The sequence below is a fragment of the Orbicella faveolata genome, unplaced genomic scaffold, assembly GCF_042242905.1.
Source record: "Orbicella faveolata isolate gen_17 unplaced genomic scaffold, um_ofav_v1 contig_12, whole genome shotgun sequence".
In the NCBI taxonomy this organism is placed as follows: domain Eukaryota; kingdom Metazoa; phylum Cnidaria; class Anthozoa; order Scleractinia; family Merulinidae; genus Orbicella; species Orbicella faveolata.
In genome coordinates, this window is record NW_028301539.1 from 32,068,083 (window position 1) to 32,091,009 (window position 22,927).

The 22,927-nt window shown below is 37.2% G+C and overlaps 2 protein-coding genes across 2 annotated transcripts; one reads left to right on the forward strand and one right to left on the reverse strand.

Annotated features, from left to right (window-relative positions):
* Positions 1-315: 315 nt before the first annotated feature.
* Positions 316-13,113, forward strand: LOC110044431 (kinetochore protein NDC80 homolog). Its single transcript, XM_020749981.2, has 20 exons — positions 316-588; positions 958-1,028; positions 1,284-1,318; positions 1,895-1,981; positions 2,487-2,581; positions 2,861-2,963; positions 4,915-5,019; positions 5,140-5,239; positions 5,753-5,779; positions 5,901-5,968; positions 6,705-6,754; positions 7,857-7,951; positions 8,376-8,419; positions 9,110-9,271; positions 9,799-9,960; positions 10,040-10,129; positions 10,558-10,650; positions 11,261-11,400; positions 11,851-11,953; positions 12,060-13,113. Exons 1-20 carry the CDS (start codon positions 416-418, stop codon positions 12,174-12,176), a joined length of 1,920 nt encoding a protein of 639 aa, XP_020605640.2. The 5' UTR covers positions 316-415; the 3' UTR covers positions 12,177-13,113.
* LOC110044396 (peptidyl-prolyl cis-trans isomerase-like 4) lies at positions 13,101-22,880 on the reverse strand. Its single transcript, XM_020749938.2, has 14 exons — positions 22,629-22,880; positions 22,128-22,195; positions 21,002-21,066; positions 20,086-20,203; positions 19,586-19,728; positions 19,340-19,436; positions 18,976-19,092; positions 17,849-17,973; positions 17,482-17,548; positions 17,002-17,113; positions 16,408-16,486; positions 15,788-16,124; positions 15,575-15,642; positions 13,101-14,827 (listed from the first exon to the last, which is right to left on the reverse strand). Exons 1-14 carry the CDS (start codon positions 22,696-22,698, stop codon positions 14,701-14,703), a joined length of 1,593 nt encoding a protein of 530 aa, XP_020605597.2. The 5' UTR covers positions 22,699-22,880; the 3' UTR covers positions 13,101-14,700.
* Between the last annotated feature and the right edge of the window lie 47 nt (positions 22,881-22,927).

A 22,927-nucleotide genomic window follows, 5' to 3' on the forward strand; every position in this document is an offset into this window, starting at 1 on the left:
ACGGCTATAGCAATTTTACCCCCTGTCTGCAGTCTGCAGTCCACAGTCTGCGGTTTCCTGTTTTGGCGGCGGTTTTTGAAGCCTCCAAATATATGAGAATACTCGAACACTGCATGTCTTTCTCTTCAGCTGAAATTCAAAACTACCAATTGTAGATGTCCCTTTTCTATAGAATGGAAAATTATCGGTTATCTTTTACATGTAATCCTGATATATGATCAACCCATTCCGTTCGCAGTATTGCAGATATAATTCAGGAAGTTTACATGACGTGTTTGATGCCGTACTTACATGCGTGGGAACTGGAGCTGAGGTTATGAGCGCGGTTTTCAAAGTGAAACGCTCTTAGTTGTTGTGTAAAGCAGTTTTGTCGGTCATAGTTTTGTTATCGAAGTTGTTATATTTCCTCGCCAAAATGAGGCGAACAACTCTCGGAACCTTGAACATAGGAAATCAGAGTAGACAAGTTACTCGGGAGAAGAAAACTTCTCTTGGACCAAGGGCTTCGATTGGAAACAGGACATCCATTGGTAGACCTTCGACATCAGGAAGACCGTCGCTTGCAAATGCAAGATCTGCAACAGGGAGGTAAGCAAAATTCATGTCATGTTAATCCTTTCCGCAATGTTAACAATTGGTTTTGCGATATTAAGCAAATTAAAAGCGATTCTTTGAGTTTTTCAGCTGAAAAACTGTATACTAGAATATAGCGTTGCTTTGAAAATTAATAAGCTCAATAGATTTGAATCTTAGTTGAACGCACAATTTCCTGTACACACCGTAGTTGTTCTAGTATAAACTACAACCTCGTAGCGCTCTGATTATAAGCATGGTTAACCAAAACCGACGCCTAAATGTTTTCAAATATCTACGTCTCGATCGGTGAGGAAAATCAGGGTACAAATTCAAGCAGGTTTAGCTTGTAAAACTATTGTAACTGGTTCTTAAATCTATTAGGAGGCCATCTAGTCAGTATGGAAGGGAAAACTGTGTGCAAATGAAAGATCCACGACCACTGTCTGACAGAGGTATGTTCCACTACATGTATAAAGAAGACATTAACCCCTGCAGATCGCAAAAGGGTTCCACACAATTCTCATTGTTTCTGAAGTCTTTCTGGTTAGCTACACATTAATTTTTAGCCTTACAGTAAGCAAAGGTACATTTTAGGCATTGAAATTTTCACACTTTGATATCTACTTAGAGGACTGCAGACTGAAAACTACCATGCTTAAGATTGGCATGTCTAAAATCAAATCAAATACTTTGCATTTATACCACAGGATACCAACAGAAGATGATCAGATATCTCATGGAGGTATGCATGCAATAATATTTTAAATTTGAAAATAATTGACCAAGCATTTGCATTATTGGCTTGGTTACAAGGCGGCATTGCACTGTTTTAAAAAAAGATTCAATGTTGCGGTGTGTCTGTTCACAGATGATGTCAAAATGTTGTAAGAACAAAAAAGTGGCAGTGATGTTTTTACCACATTGTGAAATCTGTGATCTAGTACTGAACAGTGGCCACATGTATAGAATCTGCTTGATTTATATAATAGAGAAGCGAAAAAGAATGTTAGCAATGTCATCTATCTGTCTATCCTCCAATAGATCATAAGTAAGAACCAATCAAAATGCAAGAATAATTTGACTTATTATATAAATTGCATTTGATAACAACAAGCATTGTATTGTGTAATGATATGGAAACAGTTGAGTACATTCAGTCTCTTGGGTTCATAGGTATACTTTTATTTTGCTTATTTAACTGTTACAGTCAGTGCTCAAAAACTGGGTAATCATTTACATTACCAGTCATTTCAAGTACACAGTTTATAAATTCATCAATACAGTCATGCATTTAATGAAACACATTTCCTTCTCTTAGTTTCTAACAGAGTTCAATTATCCACATCAAATCTCCATGAGAATTCTGAGTGCTCCGTCAATGAAAGAGTTCTGCAACATTTTCCAGGTATAATTATGTGTCAAGTTAGTTTGATGTAATGTTTGAACTCCACAACAAAGGAAGTGTGCAAAAGCCCTTGATGTGAAACAATCTGAAATTCAATGAGATGATCCCCGAGGATGTTTTCTTTAATATACATCATGGCTGATGGGTACTGTACATTGACTTGATATGTATGTATCATCATCATCTTTTCTTAGTGTGCCATGGGACATGTAAGGCCTTAATATATAATCTCAGCATTAATATTCTTACTTTCACAGATACTTTGAGAATCCATTTGAACTCCAGGAGTGTGCTCTAGAAGTGCCTGAGTGCCACAGGCAACTAACTTTTGACTTTGGGCGACTTGAAAAACTTACTTTTTTCATATAAGCTTAAGTGAGCACTGAGAACGCAGGATTTCATGGTTAGGGTTAGGGTTAGCAAAATATTTCTTAGAACTTGTTACACCCAAGCTTATCACACTCCACTGACATGTACATGTTCTGTTTTTCTTTCTGTTCATTAGTTTCTGTACAAGTATATAAAGGCAGACACCCAGAAAACAACAGCACTGGAATCAAAACCAACAGAGGAAATCCCAAGGATCTTCAAGATGTTGGGGTTTGTAGGCAACAAATTAGATGAATTACACAGATTCTCTAGTAACTCCCCATCCCCAGTGAGGGTATTATAAGATGAACTGATATTTCATTATAAATGCTATTAAGCAAATTTGGTTCCAGATTTGAACAAAGAACTGGTGGGATATATTAGTTTCTAAATAAATAAGATTTTGCAGTATCACCCTATCACTTGATAGTGATTTTTCTTCATTGCACTCTGTTATAACCAGATAATTCATTTTTTTAGTTATTTATCTACCTCTTTGCATGTCCACAGCTACCCATTTACTATTTCAAAGAGTAATTTGTACTCTGTTGGTAGTCCTCATGCCTGGCCTATGGTACTGGGAGCACTTTGCTGGCTTATTGAGCTTATTAGGGTATGTACGTATATCCTGCCCTGGCAGAACTACAGACCTAAGTAAATGAAGTGCCATGCTATAGTATTGTAAATGGTTTGAACCCAGAAGTAGTTCATATAGTGTGATTGTCTGGGTGAGGGCGGCGTCGACAAAACCGGATCAAACCGGACCGGACCGGACCGGATCACGGATTGGATCACAGACCGGATCACGGATCACATCACAGATCGCATCACGGATCGGATCACGGATGGATCACAGATCAGATCACGGATCGGATCACGGATCGGATCATGGATTGGATCAAGGAAAAAAATTCAAAATTTTGTTGAGCAAATTACACTAGAGTGACTACTGTGAGCAGAACGTTTTATTTAATTCAGGTGTGATATTCCTTTATTCTTTTATAATATCAAGCCAACTGGGAGCTGGTCACAGATGAATTTTTTCAGGCTGTTGAGTTTTGATTGCGATGATCAATCATGTCTTCATATCTTTCTCCGCAGTTCAGATAAATGATATTTCGTATATTCACTTGCATCAAAGGTAAACTGTCATAAAATGAGTAAGCGTGGTAATAATAGGACGAACGTATCAATCGAAACACAAAAACTAAAAACACCAAAAAAATTAAACACCTGATGATTTCAACCCATTTCCGTTTCTGAGACAAGTCTATACTTTTACAAGACCATTTGTATTTCAAGGAATTCTAAAGGTCTCTGAAGAGTCTCTTGGCCGAGATGAAATGCCGCGTCAGACTAGCCACGAATATAGCTGTTTTACAAAAAATTATAGGAATAACATCGATAGTGTGAACGATAACGCAACCCGAGAATAAACAACATTTTAGGAGTTACGTCACGACTTTTAGAGTCATTTTTAGGGTCGTAAAGAGTTGCCTTTATATGGAATAAAACCTTAAAATGATCGTGTTCTAGGATAGAAAGCACTTAAGAGGCAAGAACAAATCAAAACGGAAAGAGGATAGTTAAGGAGGGCAAAGATTAACGAGGACTGCAAATGACGAACTTGAAAAACTAGGCTAGTTTTTTCAAGATGCGCAAATCGTGACGTAGCTCCTTTAAAGCAAGTCATGTCCTTGAGCTTTCGTATGTAAGCTTTCTCATTAACTGTAACGCTAACTTAACGTTCACATCTGACATGAAAAAGTAGCCGAGAATTAGCTACTGATACTAACAACAATTTCAAAAGAAAGATTCAAGCAAGCTTCGAGCCAACTATCGTTCAAATATAACTACATCTGCCTGTTCATTACAGTTTAAACTCGTCGTAAATTAGGCGCTTATGTGGCTTTTTAAATGACCTGTTGTCATTCTCTGTAATTAACAGGTCATTGTGTCAAATTCGGGATTCTTATTTTCATTTAACATATTTTAGTTTTCCACTTTTATTTCTTATTGATTATCATCTTATAGACGATTTGATTTTTTTGTTTTCTTTTTTCTTTAAAAGGTTTTTTTTTTGGTTCTTTTTTTTTGTGTGTGATCCGATCCATGATCCGATCTGTGATCCGATCCAGGTTTTGTCGACGCCGGGGTGAGGGTAGTTCTGAAAAGAGCTGTTGTTGGTGACTGACGTTTTGACAACCTGAGCAGTCAATGGACTCTGAGGATGACATTAAGTTGTCAAAATGTCAGTCACCAACAACAGTAACTTCAGATAGATCTACCCTGGACTATCACTGACAGTATACAAACTTGTGCCGCATGTGGATTTTGTTTTTTTCTTAAACCTCAACTTGTGCGCTAAATTTAATCTGGATTGAAGTTGCTGAGCATCTAGTTGCAAAACCTCAATTTAGCAACCTTTTTTTTTCTCTTGGTATAACTGAGTCAAGTAGGCATTTTGTGGCTTAAATTGTTTAGTGTTGTTGTTGAGGCCTGTCAATGAAATCATACAAGTTTGTAGGATTCTAATATTGTGTTCTCTCGACTGATACTAACAGCATGCTATAAGTGTTGGTCAAGATATTGAAGGCCATGTTCTGTTCCCTGAGGACAACTATGAAGCTAGTGATTACCAAGAAGAAGGCCCACAACCTGAAGACAAGGTAATTATTAGTAATTATATTGTGATAACTTAAAGGCCATCAACATCTTATATACTGGTATCTGGTTTATGAAATACAATCATATATCAAATGAACTCATATCTTCTTGTATGATTTCAGTACTTTTTTAGGTATCTAGAGAAAAGCTATGCAGCATTCATGATGGGCACAGAACTTGATGAACTGGGAGAATTTGATGCTGAGTTCATTGACAATATCCGTAAGTTTGTTGACACTAAATACACAAATATAAAGTATGTAAAATGTAAAGTACACTTATTTAATACTCAAGTATTAACTAATTAAGACTGTTCAAAGTTGATTTCAACCCTACACCTCCGAGTTGTACTTTATTTATTTAGTATCATAGTTTGAGCATAAGGAGGTCTGTAGAAGAGACCTCTGTCCAGATCCAGGTGAAAGCCTTGAGGATGATTTTGCCTACCTGGTTTAACCATCTATATGTAAAGGAAAAATGTACTTCCTATAATTTAAAAGAAGTTCAGTTCAAACAGTTTTTCCTCCTGCTGAAAATGTTACTGAAACCCCTGCTGTTACAAAAGTCTCATACCTAGATATTCCCTTCGGTTGGCAGCATTCTCCAACCTGATTGGTTAATGAATATCTTCATTTGTGTATAGCACTATTGATTTAATGCATGACTAAAGTAAAACAAGAATCATGTTTAGTAGGGCTACACAGGTAGTTCTCACACTGCAATATCTCTTCTCAGGATCAAGAAATGCTGCTCTGCTTGAAGGTAACCTTTTTTACCTCATAATGCAACTGACTTCAATTCGTTAATATCATTACACATTTGACACTTTTCAGTTACAAAGTCTTATGATAACAAATCTCACAGAAATATTGAACATGTTTAGGAATGGAAGAACTGATGAAGGAAAGTGTCTCTCGTGAAGAAGAATTAGACACGTTGAAAAATGACTCTGTAAGTAAAAAGAAGTCAGAGAATATTGCTTATCAGATTATGTGACTAATAATCTGTTTTTAGTGTTGTCATTCATGTGGCTGATAACAATCATACAGACAACAAATTATATTGTTGTAACAAGTACAGGACTGTAACATGCCACTGAATAGTACTCATTACAACTCTTTCAGACTCAAGACAACTTTGTTCAGCAATTCACTTTCATTTATACATAACATGTTTTGCAACATTATCTACATGTACGTATAGCAACTGATACAAATATAGTAAAAACTTTATGCAACATGGCTATGTACATGTATTTCGCAGTCACAGCTAAAGGATCATGTGTACTAAAGGCTTCCGCAGTTGAGTGTTGATTGATAACCTCAATTGACATCTTGATCGGTACTCGATACACAGTCAACACTCAATTGACACTTGATCAGTTACAGTCAGTTGATAGTCGGCCAAGTGTTGACCTACTCATATACATCAATTGATCAAAACTTAGTTGACTGTCCACCAAGATGTCGATGGAGTGTCAATCGAATGTCAACCGAACTGTCCATGGAGTGCCAATCAAGGGTATCAATGGAGGGTATTGATTGACACTCGACCACAGATGCCTTTAGTACACATGACCCCATTTCTGACAAAAATGTGGCATATGTTTTACACATGGCTCATAAAATTTCTGATCAGTTCTTCGATCAGTACTTTAATTTGTTTATTGTTCCTTTCAAATTGATAGTCACGTCTCCAGACATTGGCAGAAAGAAAGACAACATTGGCTTCTGACAGGTCAGTTTAGAAAATTAACGTGACGTGTACTTTAACCAGCAAATTATTATCCTCTTCGAGGCATTTGGTCAGAAGGGGATAGTCTTTTTCCACCCAGTGCTACTCAATTGTTGCTCTCCAGCTAAGTGAACGCCTGAAACACTAAGTACTGTACAGTGCAACTCAAGCTGAGTAATGAGCTTACATTGTAAATCAAAGTGACACACATTCCCGAAAAATTGAAAATGGGCTTTTTCATATTCACTGCTTTAGACCAACAAAAGACATCAAATTAGGATTGAAATCGATAAACTGTAAAAATACCATTCAAAGATCACCTTTCAAAGTTGGAATTCTTTCGCGCAGTCAGTACTCAGGATCTGGATGGGAAAATCAGGACTGCTGGAGCGTGCACGATTTATGATTAGCCAATCAAATTCAAGGACTTAGGATACCGAAAAAAAATAGTGTCCTTTCAGCACTGGAAAATTGAAGAGTCTACTGTTAAAGCAATTTAATTATAGTAAGACTAACAAGTCTGGCTCACTCCTGTTCCTAGCTTGAACCAATTAAAGTTATAGGGATGAACTGGCTATGATTGCAGGCTACAAAAAAGGAAGAAACCTGAACAGTACCTGAGTTACTCTCACAGTGATAGCTTTTGTTATGCTGTTCCAATCTTGCTGTTGTGGTGATTAACAAAAACTATCAATACTTGTTATAACTCCCAACTCAAATACCTTTTCCAATTGGAGGAGAATGTGCCACTTGTCAAGGGTCAAAACTCGCTGACTCCCTAGGGGTGAACAAAACTCATGAACTCCCTAGGGAAACAACAGTTCGTGAACTTTCGACTCGCACTTTATCGCGTTGTGCACCTTGAAACCACAGCACATTTGTGTGCTAGTCAGCGTCAAGTAAATAATTTTCTTCTCTCTTTTTTTTTTTGAGTTGAGAGATATAACAAAGCACTTAATGATTGACCTCACAGTGAGTTTTGTATCCCCTCAGCTTTGCCTTGGGGAACACTGAGGGCCTTGGGAAACAAAACTCACTGTTTCCCTTGGGGCCTGAGCCATTAAGTGTTTGATGTACAGTGTAAATCAACATTATTGCTTTGCAGAGAAAAGTTTCAAAATTACTTAGGAGACTTGGGCAAACATGGAAAGCAATTACAAGAAAAAAATGATCAGCTCCTGGAGGAACTGCAAGGACTGAGTAAGAGATATTTAGTTTTACCTAAAAATAAGAGTACAGTCAGTTTCTCTAATGTTTCTTGCAGTTGTAATCAAATACCAGTTTATGGCAAATACCACTTGAACTGAGACTGGGATGAGCCCTCAGTCTTTGTCTCTAACTTGCTGAGTGGCTGAATGTGCCATGATGGTGTGCATGCTGGCAGTACAGTGCAATTGTTTTGGGTTGAGTAAAAAAGATTGGCTAAAAATGGTCTGGTTCTGCTAACTGTTTATTACATTATTTTACTCTTTTCTCAAGGACCTACATGTTAAAAGTACTTTTATAATATGTACAAAACTGTGATATTTAATCAAGAAATTCTTCAGTAAAATAAGGTTAATGTGAGTCTTCTTTTTCTTTTGACCTTTTACTGATATTATCCTTTTATTGACATATTTTACAGAAGTGGAACAGGAAGCCGTCACGCAAGAAAATGCTATGCTTCAGGTGAATAATGTTAGACTATCAATTGAAAACATTTGAGGTAGTTGCAGTGGCTCAGTGGTTGGTGTGGTAAATGTGAGCAGTCTAAGTTCCAACCCTGGCTGTGGTCAATGTATTGTATTTCTAGGCAGGACACATTACTCCCACAGTGCCTCTCTCTATCAGTCCAGCCATCTCTCTGTCAGAGCATACATGTAGTATTGCATGACAGTGACAGCACCAGATCTCTAGGTTATGGACTTGGTACAGAGTTCCCGTTAACGCACAGGTGTGCGTCTCATACATGTATGCACAAAAAATGAAAAGGATGCACAGTTTTTTGGCAAAGTCCTTGGGACGCAGGAATAAAGTTCCAAAAATTTCAGTAATAGGCAAAGGACCCCTGAAAAGAAAAAGAATCCCCATCTCTTTGGAACTGGGGGCCCCAAGGACCCTTTACTATGAAGACTAGTGGGAACTCTGATTGGTACTGACAATTAACCCTGCAAGGGATAAGTTAACATCCCATCCAGATAGTGCAGGGGGAGAAGGTTGAAATACTTCTAGTCATTTTTAATTACCCTGTGGAAACTGGGGATTAGCCCAAAAGTTGGAGTCAAAGATTCCTTTTTGGCGAAAACCCTGCTGGTAGACGCAATAGGCACTTACACTTACAGTTAAAGCTTATTGATTTGGTCGATTGTTTGTTTACAGCAAACTTTAAACAACCAAGAACTCAGTGCTGCAGATGTTGAAAGAATGAAGCATGAGAAAAGAGAACTACAGAAGGCCATAGAACAACTGGAAAAGGGAAGAGATTATTTTGATCAACAGATCTGGGAAAAAGAGATGCAGTATGCCAAAAAACACGAAGAGGTTAGTTTAGAGAAGCAAAAGTATTCTGACTAAGTGATTCATAAAATAAAATTGGCATTTGTTCATTTCAATAAATTCCATTCTGAAAACAGTTTCTTTTATTTAATATTGAAATCACAACTCAGTTCAAAACTTGAATGAGATTTGACTACATAGTTGTCTGACTTTGTGTAACAGGGATGTAAAAGTTTGTGTCAACATTACATCATTTAAAATGCACTGCAAATAGCCACCCTAAAAAACACACTTTATTTCTCATTCTGCTCACTACTACTATCATTCTACCCTTTCACAGTGCTGTTCCTGAGGATAGAAAGTTTGGTGTACAACTGATAAAAAAGTGCTCAAAAAGACCAGTGGTGAATGTAAACTCAAAAACAAAATAATATTAAATATTGACCAAGTTTCAACGTTACCTGGTCATGGATACCTGAAATTTTCACCCATCACTATTAAATAGCCACCCTGCCTCAGGCAATGGGCAGTTGAAAACAAACCTGTTTACCAGACTGTGCTTCCCTCTCCAGACTGAGAAGCAGATCCGCGAGTATAATGAGATGGCAAGGAAGTTGAAGCTCATTCCACCATCGGCAGAAAATGCAAATGGAATTGACTTTGAAATGCACTTCAATCCACACTCTCAGAGACCTGACCAGAGAGCTCACATGGACTTCAAGGGAACCATCAAGGTACTTTTCCAGAGGGAAGCCAAGGGGTTTGTTATAAAAAAAGACCTACAAAACTTATTTTAAGTGCTTTTCCCAACAGCCTGCTTTGCTCCGTCTTAAACAACACATTAGTGAGAAAAGTCGCACCACTCAGTCTCAAGTCATCACTGAAGAAGAAGCATTTGATCAGGTAAATTAAGATACATACATGATGGTGTAATACCAATAATCATTGCCAGAAGCATAGTTTTTCAATTTGGACTACTTAAAATCCCTTTCAGGGGAAAACTAGCAATTACTGACATCAAAATGCTCAAAAGAAATTTTGAAAGGCAATCAGAAGTCACTTGCCTATTTTTTTTTTATCAATTTGAAAATAATTTTCAAATTGATTGATAAGTGAAAGGGACTTCTACACTGTATGGTTTTGACCTGGAAGGACGTTTGATGTGAAATGTCACCAACTCATTCCTGACATTTTAAAGCTAGAAGGAAATTTTAATTACTTTAAAATTGCAAGTTGCAAGCTTCCAAGTTCAGAGGCAAAATGATTCTTACCAGCTGCCAATCAAAAGGCATACATGAGAGTTTGCAAAGTAATCAGAGTATATTTTGCAGATAAGTGAGATGGTGTCAGACAAACAAGAAGAAGCAACTGCCTTGGAAATGAAACTACAAGTGTTGGACAAGGATTTGAACTGGAAAAAAGAGGTATCTAACTGTTAAATTTTAGTTAATTAATGAGTCAAACCAATTTTTGCAATCAGGAATGTTCATGACAACTGAAACATTTCTCAGTCTCAGATTAACAGCTCACAGGATGAGCGTAACTCCACTTGGGGAACATCAGAAGATTGTTTTGCAAGTATCTGGTTTGTGTTACTTATTAGGGAACCTGAGTAACAATGACACTGAGGACAATGCCTATCAAAAAATCAATTTATATCGTACAGGTCCTCAATTTTTGCAATTATGATGATTTGGTTTGTAAGTTTTAACTGTCTCAAAACTTGCCCAGGCTAAAAAAAATAATGACAGTATTCATTTTCAAAAGGAACTACAAAAATTTAGCCATCTTGGTTCATGGTCTTCAAAATGCAGAGACGTCAGTCATTTCATTTGTTGGTTGCAGAGGATGGCTAAGAAATGTAAAAAGATTATTTTATAATGCACATGCACAGCCATTGCACTGCTATTATCAAACCTTTTGTTCGGTGACTTTCTTGTCATTCTGCTGCTGGTTTGCTCCTTGATGAATATCTTTGTTTTATTTTATTGGGAGAAATAAATGTGTTGAAATACTCTTTGGCTTATTATTTAGATTATGTCAAAAGAGTATCAGAAAACTACAGGCACAGCACAGAGTTTGGATGAAGGTGTCCAGCAGATGAGAGCAAAAGTACTTGAATATGAAGTGGCAGTAGAAGAAAAGGAAAGAAAACTCAAGGAAGTTAAACTGAGGTACCTTTTGACTTCATTGACAAAATTTAATGTTTTCTGGCAGGCGAAATACTGTGGCAAATGTGGCATATTAGACTCAAAATCTAGCGGTCTGAGTTTGAGTGCTAGCCTGGATCCTTTAGTTGTGTTGTTGAGATGGACCAGCATCTCATCCAGGGAGGGGGGGGGGGGGGGGGGAAATAGAAATACTCCTAAACTGGGATAAGCTCCAGCTGTATGGGCCCCTTGGCCTGATGCAGATTTTACCTTCATCTGTATCATAATGGCAACACTTGCTACATATATGTTAGGGATTAGCAATACAATGGTTGCTTATCATAAAACTACATTGTACCTGAGTGGCAAAGCACCAGCAGCACTGTAGGCCACTTCTGACTTGGTCTAAATTAAAAAATGCGAATGTTCAAAAAGGACTCCATACTAACTGTCAGTTGATTATCTGTACATCAGGGTGGAACAAAGTGTAGATGAACGAGAGGAAGAGAAAGAGGAATATTCCCAATTCATATTGAAGGCATGTCACATGATCATGGAACACAAAACCCTCATTCAGGTGAGAGAAATGTACTGTTATCAGAGCTCTACTAGTGCTGATGCAACAATTGGATTATCAAATCTCTGTGATGTTTTTTCATCAATTCAACTTTCTTTAACTTCAGAATCGAACCCATGAACTTCTTGAACAAGCAGAGGAAATCTTAGAGCAAACCAAACAGGCTGAGGTACCAAAATCATCCACGTCGATTCCAGAACAAGCAGTAGAAGAACAGAGTTAATTTTGAGTATTGTTCAAGAGTGTTCATGTATTTATGTGGCAATCATTAGAACTTAAAGTAGGCATAACTGTCCCTTAAGATGTCAGCATTTTAACTGAATTCAGTATGGTTATCAACTTATGTAATGATTTGGTTTGCTATTATAATTATTTGAGCAAGGACCAGTTCCTCCTGTAGATTATCACCCCAGTAGCCAGAAGCCAGAAGTAGTAAGAGGTAGCTGTGTTCATTGACCACAGCAGAGTACCCCCTTGAATTAAATGTTGTCTTTAACTAAAAATATTCATTGCTTGTCATGCCAAAACTTTGCAATAATTACAAAGTTGTTTTCTCCTTGTGTTCACCTAATGTGAGGCAGAGGGATCACTCCAAATGCTCATAGCATCTATGGATATCACAGAACTACAACCTTGTTCTCAAATGTTGGAAAAAATTCCCCCTTCACCCCAGTTCAAAGTTGGGGTAGAAATTTGTGTCCATCGATTGTATTGGTATTTCCAACATTGAACGGGAACGCAGGGGAAATTTTCAAGACAATATGTCCACGGTTGTAGACCCTGGGGAGGGGGGTACTCCCAGAAAAATTTGATGGGGGTGTGCAGCCTGCTTCCCAAAATGCTTACTCTATTTATGACCAAAACGGCTGAAAACTCATACCCTTTGGGGCTGCACATACCTTTATAGCCTACATAAGGGTGTACCCCCCCCCCCCCAGGAACTAGGCATTTTTGAATGACACAATCTCACAGCATTTTTTATGATGACAGATATAAAGCTTAGCATTGTTACATGTTCTTTATGAAGTGAAAAGTTTTGTGAATATGTTTAGTCATTTCTTATCAAAGATTAAGTCTTGTGTTCATTTGGTATTATTGTACCTACTTGTTATGACATGTTGAACAAAATAAACAGCTGACCAGCAAGTTTGATAAAAAAAGCTTTTACTTAAGTATTAATTATTGTAAGGATTTTGTTTCCTCTTCACACAGATGATGTTACATGTGTGTGGTTGAATCACTGATAAAAATTTGTAATGTTACAGTTGTTCTTTGACAGAGTTTGGCACCTTCTCAAAAACTAAATTATGACAGTCATCTTTGGTATAAGAATTTACTTTGATAAGAAATGTGTGCTTTGCATTCCTTATGTGTTTCAAAATCTGCTGCATAATCAAGGCTGTGGTCTAAAAAATGTAAGTTTTTTTCAGCCGCCCAAAGGCAAAAGCTAGTTGCCTGTGGCTCCTGCATGCTTCTAAAGCACAGCCCTGATATAAAATAAATATGTTTTTCTGTTTATCATTGGTCAGTGATGATGTGTCAACTCCACCAGACAACAACCATGCAATGATTCCAATTCTGTAGTGGTGTCCCCTCATAAAGCCATAGGTATGCATGGTATTTGAGCACTGTTCACTAGTTAAATGCTAAAGAAAAGTACAGATTGAAATTTTTCTTTACCCAGCCAGTCAATAAATCAAATTTAATATTAACATGTCTTTGGTTCAGTTTTGAAGCTGCTTTCTGGCCAACCTTTCTAAACGGAAAGACTTTGTAGGAAAATTGCAGAAGAATCTGACCCCACTAATGTATTACTGGATAGGGGAGGGGGTATCCTACTTACTGAATAACATACAATGCTCACCTGGTAATTTTTCAACATGTATGCCATTAAACTTGATTATCTTGATGTGCGTGCATAATTTTCTACAAAGTCTTACCTGTAATGTTGAGATCCTCAAACATACTTGTTAATGCCCACCATGCATTTAAAATTCAGTTGTAAATAAAGTAAGACAAAATCCGATAGAAAATCAAGCAATTTCAGTTTTTAGTGGGCAAAAATCCTGCACCAGAATGCTGTTGAGAACATGTATATTAAAATTGTTTCTGCATTTTCTAAAAGCTAAAGATATAAATAATAATTGCCTGAAATAACACCAAAAACAATTTCCCATGGGAACTCGAGAAAATAAATTTAAGTTCAGAGAAATTGTACAATCACAGGCAAAATTTCATCATCAGTTTCACTTCACCAGTACTTTCAAGTGTTTCATATGAACTTCAAAATTTGTTTTTGGCATTTGGTGCTGTTAGAATAGGCTTCTTTTGAGAAGTTCAAAACATTCCCACAGAAGTTTGTAATATGGTGCAAATAATTTTGGTACAAAGTTTTTGTCCACTTGTTACTCAAATGTCTGGTGTATTCCTTCTTAATGTACATTTAATATATCTATAGAGGAATAAAACACATTCCTTGTGGGTTCAACTCTTTTACTTGTGCAAATTACTGTTCTTCTGTTCCAAAAACGCAACCTATACGTACACTACAGACAGTAGTGATATGCCCAAATTCCTCAGATCTTGTTGTTTCATTTTATGACTCCTCTTGAGGCTTGCATACTTGTTTTCATGATCAATAATGGTAGGAATGTCTGCAGAACCATGCTCTTGCTTGCATATTTTGCTTACTTCACAAGCAAGACAAGAGATTGTTCCCCTGATAATCACAATTCCATGTTTCAAGCTTAATGTCTATGACTTGAATGATGTTTATGCTCATGTGAAGAGTGCTTGCTTTTGTGTCCTTCAGAATGTCTTTGTTTGTCTTGATCATGTTTTGAATATTTTTCTTTCTTTCTTGGAGAATGGTCCCTAATGTGGAATTAAGTATTAATTAATGAAAAAAGAAATGACTTGAACTGGTAGTTTGCTATCCAAAATTACTACCTTGGTTTATTCCATTTATAACAAAATTACTACTAGAAAACACCCTGAAAGAAAGTGCGTGAAAAAAAAACAGTTCTTCTGTGACTCAATAGAAACAGAATCAGCAAAAAGATCAGGCAAATGATGGACAAACCTCATTTGCAGGGTTTCTCATCTTCCCTCCCAGAGCGAGAGAGCTCTGGGAGACCAGGGGAACAAGGTTGATGATGGATGTAATGATAATTGAATAAACATGCAAATGATTTGTCTTTTGTTTTCTTGGGGAGTTTTCAAAAAGAAACAGACAACATTTTACCTGATGTTTCTATTGATTTACAGTAACACTTGTGAAAGTTTGGCAGAACCAAGCTGTGGAATCACTTGTTATGGCTTGTGTTCACAGCATTTCTCATCTCCCAAACTTCCACTCATGTTTCTAAAACTCAGTAGAAAAACTGAAATATTACAAGTTAACTTACTACTAACATCTATTTCAATACTGAAGCACCCCAGAAAATTATCAAAGAAAGAAAAGGGTACTGTAGATGTCACTCTTGACATTTACTAGTGACACATCACTACAGAGAACTTGTCCATGTGTGATTCTTGGATACGTAGGTTCACTAACAATACTAACATAGATTGTCTAGAATCATATTACACACTCCTGTTTATACACAGGTTGTTGAATACCTGTCTCTTCTGTGCTTGTGATCCCTTGCCTTTGCCAGTGTTTCTGTTTGATGTTTTTCGTCACCGTACTGATCAATTACAAGAAGCACAGTGTTACTTAATTTATCTTGATTTAGCATTTAAAAGTAACCCATTCACTCTCAGGAATTTCCCCCAAAGCAGCAATTTCTTGCACAATATTAAGCCTTTTTCTGACAACAGACATTGACTTACTTTATGACTTCTTGTGTGATCATCTGCTTTACTTTTCTTCTTTCTTTTTATTCTCTCATCATCCTCGTTACTACTGGGGCTCCTTCGTCTCTCCCTTTTGTCTCTCGTTCCTCTATCCTTTGGTTCATCTTCACTACTGCTGTAATGTGCCTTTCTTTCATGCCTCCTGTCTTTCTCTTTCTCGTCTGGTTTTCTGTTCCTTTTGTGATCATCATTGTGACTGTGCTTTATCTTCCTTTCTTCTTCATCACTGTGGCTTCCATGTTTTTGCCTCTTTCGTTTGTTTTCAGAATTGCTGTTGACATTACGTCCATCATCATCAAACACCAAATCATATCTTCATTTACTGAGTCAAGAGAAATGCTCGCATGAGGATTGTAGTCATAGGAGAAATCAAGCCATCAGCTTTCAGTGTCTTTTTGACCAATTTAGCTATTTCATTTATTTTATGTTTTCTTGACTTTTGCTGAATGATCAGGGCTCGAAAAAAACTTGAATTCCAACTTGCCCTTGGGACAAGTAGCTCTCAAATTTTGCTTGCCCTGGGCAAGTCATAGTTTGCAACAGTGGAAATGGAGACCATTACAACATTATAAAATGTATGTTTGTTAAAAGGATACCCTGTCATTTCTTTGTGTCCCTTGACAGTGAATTTAGGTTTGTCCTCGTCACTTTTGCTTGGGAAGACTGGTTTGGCTCCTGTTTTATAAATTAAAGCAAATATAAACTTATGGGAAGAAATCAAAGAAAATACAAAGATAGAAATGAAACTGACTTTGCTTGTGATTTGTTCCAATAGCCATCTTTGTAATAAAAACTAAACCTAAATAAATCTCATTGGAACAACATAATTTATTCAAAAATAATGTAGCATGATTGTGTTCTTGATAAGTGAAATGTGACGAGTGAACTGATCAACATGACACAAGTGTGTGACAAAAAAAAATTTTTGGTCCTTGACAAGACTCGAACCCATGACCTCCCAAACACCAGACGGGTGCTCTATCCACTGAGCTACGAGAACTCATGGAGAGCAAGGTCATTTAGGTGAATTCATATGTGACAGGCATCCTGCATACTGCTAGAATTGTTAATACTGCTCTGTCAAAGTCATCATGAGAAGTGAGAAGTGAGTAAAGATGGTGAATTCTAAGAAGAATATGCGTTGTTTTCAACTTAAAAAGTATTCTGTTAATAAATGATGATTGAATTACCCTGCTTTTGAAGCTGGACTTTTGCAACTGACTGTGAAAAATCAACATGAATTCGTCGGTCATCAATAAGTACATTGTCCATTTTAAAGTAAGCACGCTCACAGTCTTCAACCTGAAAAGAAAATGAGAAATTAAATGAATAAAAAAAAACCTTAAATTTTTATTTGAGTCACTAGAGGTCCTGTAAGTACACCATTATGTTTCTAGCAGTGTATAAAGTATGCACCTCTCTTTCTAATTCCTGTAATGCCCTTATGAGAATTAATGTTTTGATACCTAAACCACACCACCTTAAAGTACATGTAAATTAATTCTGCAACTCATAGCTAATAGGATTTGATTTCAAAATGTATCTTAAGACAAGTAACCTTATCAATTTTATTCGGGCATGTTCACTTGAGGTTTACAAGTACCTTTAGTTATACCTTGTAACTACCCTTCCTTCAGTTTCGTGAACTGTTTACAAAATGATTCACTTACATTCTCAAACTCAATGAAAGCATACTGAAGTGACTCCCCGTTCTTCTGGTCCCGTATGACTTCACAGCTGTAACCAAATAAATAACATCATGATTTTTATGTAAATGAATTGTGTTGCCAAAAGTTATCGATACGTTAAGGTATGACTGAGGAGCCTTTTCTTCATTGTCAAGTTTTGCAAGTTTGAATACCTGCAATGGGCTAATAATGGATGCAGCTTTCTTGAGACAGAGCTAAACATCACAACTGCACCAAATGTTTGTACCATCAACCAACTGAAGAGTATACCCGAGAGAAAATCTGGTGGACAACATTTTGATAACATGTGCAAAATTGTTTTAATTTAATATGTACAATTAGAACACACCTTTTAATGGGTCCAAATCTTGAAAATATTATCTCCAGGTCTTGATCTTGAGTGACAGGATTCAATTTACAGACAAAAAGAACATTGTCAGGGGGTTTAATGTCGGCATCGGGAATATCACCAACCTGAAAAAACAAGTTGTAATAAATTTTGTTATAGTAATGTAATGTTGAAGTACAATAATGGATGGAGAGTTTGAAGATGGCTTATTTGAAAAATAGTCATTACCTGACCAGTGGATTAAAAGTTTCAATTTTAACAGGCAAACAACCAATAATTAATTGGTAACCGGAAGACTTGTTAAGCCTAAAGGTTTCCACATTGGTTTGTTGTAGCATTAATACATGATCACACTTATTTTACCTGTGAACACACCTGATAGCTACTGACATTAATCTTGGTTGTCATTTCACCAAAACAGTGACAAGTTACACTGCTGGTTTAATGCATCATGTACAACCACATTCAAGGACTGATGTCGTGTGCACACGCTGGCCAACTCTCCTGGATTATCTAGTGATCTCTTTGTTACCTGGACAGAATTTCTCAGTCTCTTGTACGCGTCACCAGATCTCCCAGATATGATGGAAAGCACCTATTTTGGCTGATTTTGGGCATTTTGGGGGGAAAAAGTTTGTATATGTCAGGAGTTTCAGTACTGTTCTTAGCAGGAGGGTAACTGGTTTTCACAGCCAGGCAAAACGTTTTGAATTGAACTTCTTTATAAGAGAAACTTTCCCCTGGACGGTCAAACCAGACGGGCAAAATCATCCTTATGGTCGATCAATTTGCCCAGTGCTTGGCTCTCAATGAAACCACTGATACATGACACATTTTTGTGGTTGAATCGATGGAATTCTACTTTTCACAACATTTTAAGGACAAGAAGGTTTTTGAGAAAGTCTGATGTCAATATTTTTTGGTTGACATCTCTGCACTGTGTTGAAAAAAAAAGTATCAATTGAACAATAAGAGTCTTCAAACCACCAGAGTTTGATCTTTTTAAACCTACATTTAACTGCCTTACAAAATATTAATCATATCAGAGTAAAGCAATATCAGCTTTGTTGTTGCATTCTTTCATAAGGACCCACTACACAATGTATCTGACTAAATTTGGAACATACCATTTCAAGGATCTGTGTGCCAGCCTTGAGCTCTCTTTCTTCAATCATCTCATCAATCTCCTCCATAGTTTTACCCTTAGTGTCATCTATCTCCTCGTCAGCTCCGATGCGACCACTCTGAAAATAATGATAATTCTGTCATGGTACTTGTCAGTATGGAAAGCAGCACGCTGTTTCCAAGGTTCTGTCATACTGTTCTGTGATATTTGTTAGTTAGCTTGATTAAGCTACTTTTAGTATTCAATACTAATCATCACATCCGGAGGTCCAGACTAAATCATCAGAACTCAGCAAACCCAGCCTGTTTATTTGCACTTGAAAAACAAAAGTTTACAATCTGGAATTAAAAGGACCACAAACTTACATCAAGCTGTTCTTTAGTCGGTTCTGGAGACCGATCAGGTATTTTTAGGCCACTCGGATCGTCAAAAGGATCGTCAAGTATTACAGTGTGGTTTATTCTGTGTCAATCAAGAGAAGAGGTACACTATTCAATTGACCTGTGCTGAACACATTCAACAATACATACCACTTTTATCAGAATTTCAGGTGTTTTCTGACTTACAGTACTGCTACTTCATATTCAATACATGCAATCACAACTGTTAACCTGATGTCCTGGTAAGGCCTGTTGTCATCATCACAAATGGCATCATTCAGTTTGTCCAGGATATCAAATCCCTCAACAACTTCGGCAAACACGGTGTGAACACCATCCAGGTAATCAAGATCTTCTCCCAGGGTGATGAAAAACTGAAAGTAGTTTAGGTTATTGTTAGCAGAAAGTTATCATCTCAACAAGGTCAAAAGTGTCTGTTGTTATTAATACAAAAGAGACGGAAGAAGTCATACATGATACAAGGACAAATGGCTCTAATTTCATTAGCACAATGTATGAGAACAACCAAGCAGAGAAGACAAACATGCAAGAATCTCAAAATGATCACTACATGACTGTATTATAAAAAGAATTCAATTACAAGAAATAATTAAAGCTTCTCATGATTAACTAAAATGTTCAGATTATGCTAGGTCAATAATAAATAATTATTTAACAAGTATCTTCCCAGGGAATGTTAAAAGAAATTAATTTGGAGCCTAGCAACTTACTTGAGAACCATGCAAGTTATCTCCATTGTTTGCCATGGACACAGTCCCTCTCTTTTTGTGTTTTATACGTGGTTTCATTTCTGCTTCAAAGAACTTAGCTTGGTCTCCATAGAGAAACCTTGAGAAGATTGACAGAAACAGTGGTATAAGTATTGCACATCATTTGGTTTTAGTTACCTCCACATTCTAACACCACTGAGAGTAAATATTTTCTCTTTAGAAGCTCCAAATTTACTACTGCAGCAATAGCATTGATACCCTTCCAAAGAACCACCTTGTAAATTTGAAAAAGTGGCTAAAACTAAAGCTGATCACTGCCAAGAATGGGTTTTCTTGAGCTACCAGGACTCAAAAAAAAGTGCTGTCAGGTTGTTTAGGACATGTAGATTCTCCTCCTGGGCAAATAACTTTTCATTCTCACTTGCCCGATAGGTAAGGGACTAGTCAAGCTGTCTGCCAACTAAATCATTAAAAGAGCAAACAAAGACTCGCCCAGGGAAAGCAAAATGTGAGAGCTACTTGTCCCAAGGGCAAGCTGGAATTCACGCTTTTTTTTTGAGTCCTGACTTCCTACTGAAACAGTAGAGACTGGTTTCTTACGAGAGCTATTAGCATAAGGCTTTGGACATGTAAGAGTGTTAATAGCTAATTGTGAGTTTAAGACTTTTGAGTGAAGATGATCTTGGCAGATGATTATTTTAAAAAGGGGAGTTGGTAATTTCCTCAAGTGGTTGTAGCCATTTACGAGAGTGTTTGCTTCCGAGAGATTGAGTTACAAAGCTTGAGTGACAATTTACAGAGAGTTTCATCATGGTGGTTGTAACCAGGGCTGGTTGCTTACTAATGTGGTCACAAGAGGAGCTTTGACCATATTCACTTGAGATGTTGTGGGAAGGAATTAGCAACTAGTTAGTACCTGAAAACAGATTCCCCTCCAGTGCCACGCCCAGTTGGGTCCCCCGTCTGAGCCAGAAAGTTTGGCCACAAGCAAAGAAAACATGAAGGTTTGAAAAATTTGTTTTGAACTGTTTTTCATTAGTTCTCAGCTCACTATGCACTACTGCATCAGCTCAATAACAAGACCATTGTTGGTTGGATCTAAGCCTGAGCACATCATGAAAAAAACACACGATGAGAACCCTTTAAAGTAAGAACAAACCTTCCAAAGGAACATTCAAACAAAGAGTTTGTATGTCAAGGGAACAATTTGATAAAATGATACTTAATGTACCATACTTTGAGCACAAAAGTCTGTGTTACAGTCTGTCAAACTTCAAATTGCATTTAAATATCAGAGTTTCAATAAATTAAAAAAAAAAAAAAAAAGAGGCCAGTTATGGTTGCAATAGCTCACATTTTTCAGCAAGGCATGAGAAATTAGTCGTAACGCAGAGATCAAAGTTTTCAACCCAAAGGCACAAGACCAAGACAGGAAGGCAGGAATATTAGATCATGTGTACTGAAGGCATTTGCAGTCAAGTGTCATTCGATACCCTTGATCAACTCTCGATCGACACTCAATCAAAACTTGATCAATATTCGATCAACACTTCATTGACACCTCGGTTGACACTCCATCGACACTCCATCTACCTCTCAGTTGACAGTCGGTCGAGAATCAACTGACTTTCGATCGATGCATATGAGTCGGTTGACACTAGGCCGACTATCTACTGACTGTTGATCAAGTGTCGATCAAGTGTTGACCAAAGATCCATAGGGATGTCGATTGAGTATCGATTGAGATGTTGATTGAAGGTATCAATTGAGAGTATTGATCGAGAGCATCGATCGACACTCCACTGCAGCCTTTAGTACACATGATCCGGAATATTAGATGTCTCTCATGTTCATTGATGTCTCTCATGTTCATTGAATTGAGCAAGGCTGCCATTTGAAAAATTCTAGACAAGTGACAAAATGTTTCGCATTAGCTTCATTAGTTCCACACTGTATGTGACAACTATGTCTTGGACATAAACATCAGGTTAAATTATACTACAGATAATAAAAAAAAACTGGGGAAAAGGGAAAGAACCTACCTGCACAGAATGAAACAAGCAATAGTTATAATACTTTATCTTGCACAATTTTAAAAAGTTGAGACATGCTGAAAATGATAAAAGACAGGTGTTAACCAAGAGGGGTCTTCAAAGAACTACACTAGTCAATACACTGTTGAGTAGGTTCAATTGTTTCTTGTTTGTCCGTTGCTTTGTTTGCTTGTTTGTTCATTTGCTTGTTGGCAGCAGGGAGGTTGTGCTGGATGGGAGAGCTACCGAGGAAATCTGAATTTCAATCAATCTCAGGTTGTCGAAACGTCAGTCATCAACAACAGTTCTTTTCAGGACTACACTCACCCGGACGATCACACTATACGAACTTCATGTGTTTATTAGGAACATCAGTTTGGCTCAAGCTGAAGACGTGCTGTAACTGGTCTCCGTTGGAACACTGACATGCAGTTTCTAAACGGTTTATTTCCAGCATAACACCAAAATTTAACAAGTCGTCACATTCACACAGGACGAATTTCTACCAACCTCGCGGTCTTTCATCTGTGAACAAATCAATCACGATATCTCCCAGAGTCGTTTCAAGAAGAACAGACATCTTTCCTTCACAAAAACCTCCCACAGTAAGAAGCAAAACCAAGTCCAGGTCTTTTTGCTGATGTTTCAACTTTCCAGAGATGGATTCATGGTAAAAATTCTGTTTAGTTAAAAAGACAACTGCATAAAAAGCTGGGTTGAAAAGTTGTCAATAACGCCGTCATGTTGGGTTGCCACGCATGGAAAGTCCTGGGTCCTATGCTATATTTCATGCTGCTTACATGACACCC

Coding starts and splice junctions, on each gene's coding strand:
- LOC110044431 (XM_020749981.2), top strand. CDS start 416: ATGAGGCGAACAACTCTCGGAACCTTGAACATAGGAAATCAGAGTAGA. Junction 5,020..5,139: donor GCCCACAACCTGAAGACAAG/GTAATTATTAGT, acceptor GTATGATTTCAG/TACTTTTTTAGGTATCTAGA. Junction 9,272..9,798: donor ATGCCAAAAAACACGAAGAG/GTTAGTTTAGAG, acceptor TTCCCTCTCCAG/ACTGAGAAGCAGATCCGCGA.
- LOC110044396 (XM_020749938.2), bottom strand. CDS start 22,698: ATGTCTGTTCTTCTTGAAACGACTCTGGGAGATATCGTGATTGATTTG. Junction 19,729..20,085: donor ATAACTTGCATGGTTCTCAA/GTAAGTTGCTAG, acceptor AACTACTTTCAG/TTTTTCATCACCCTGGGAGA. Junction 14,828..15,574: donor CACAAGCACAGAAGAGACAG/GTATTCAACAAC, acceptor ATTCCACATTAG/GGACCATTCTCCAAGAAAGA.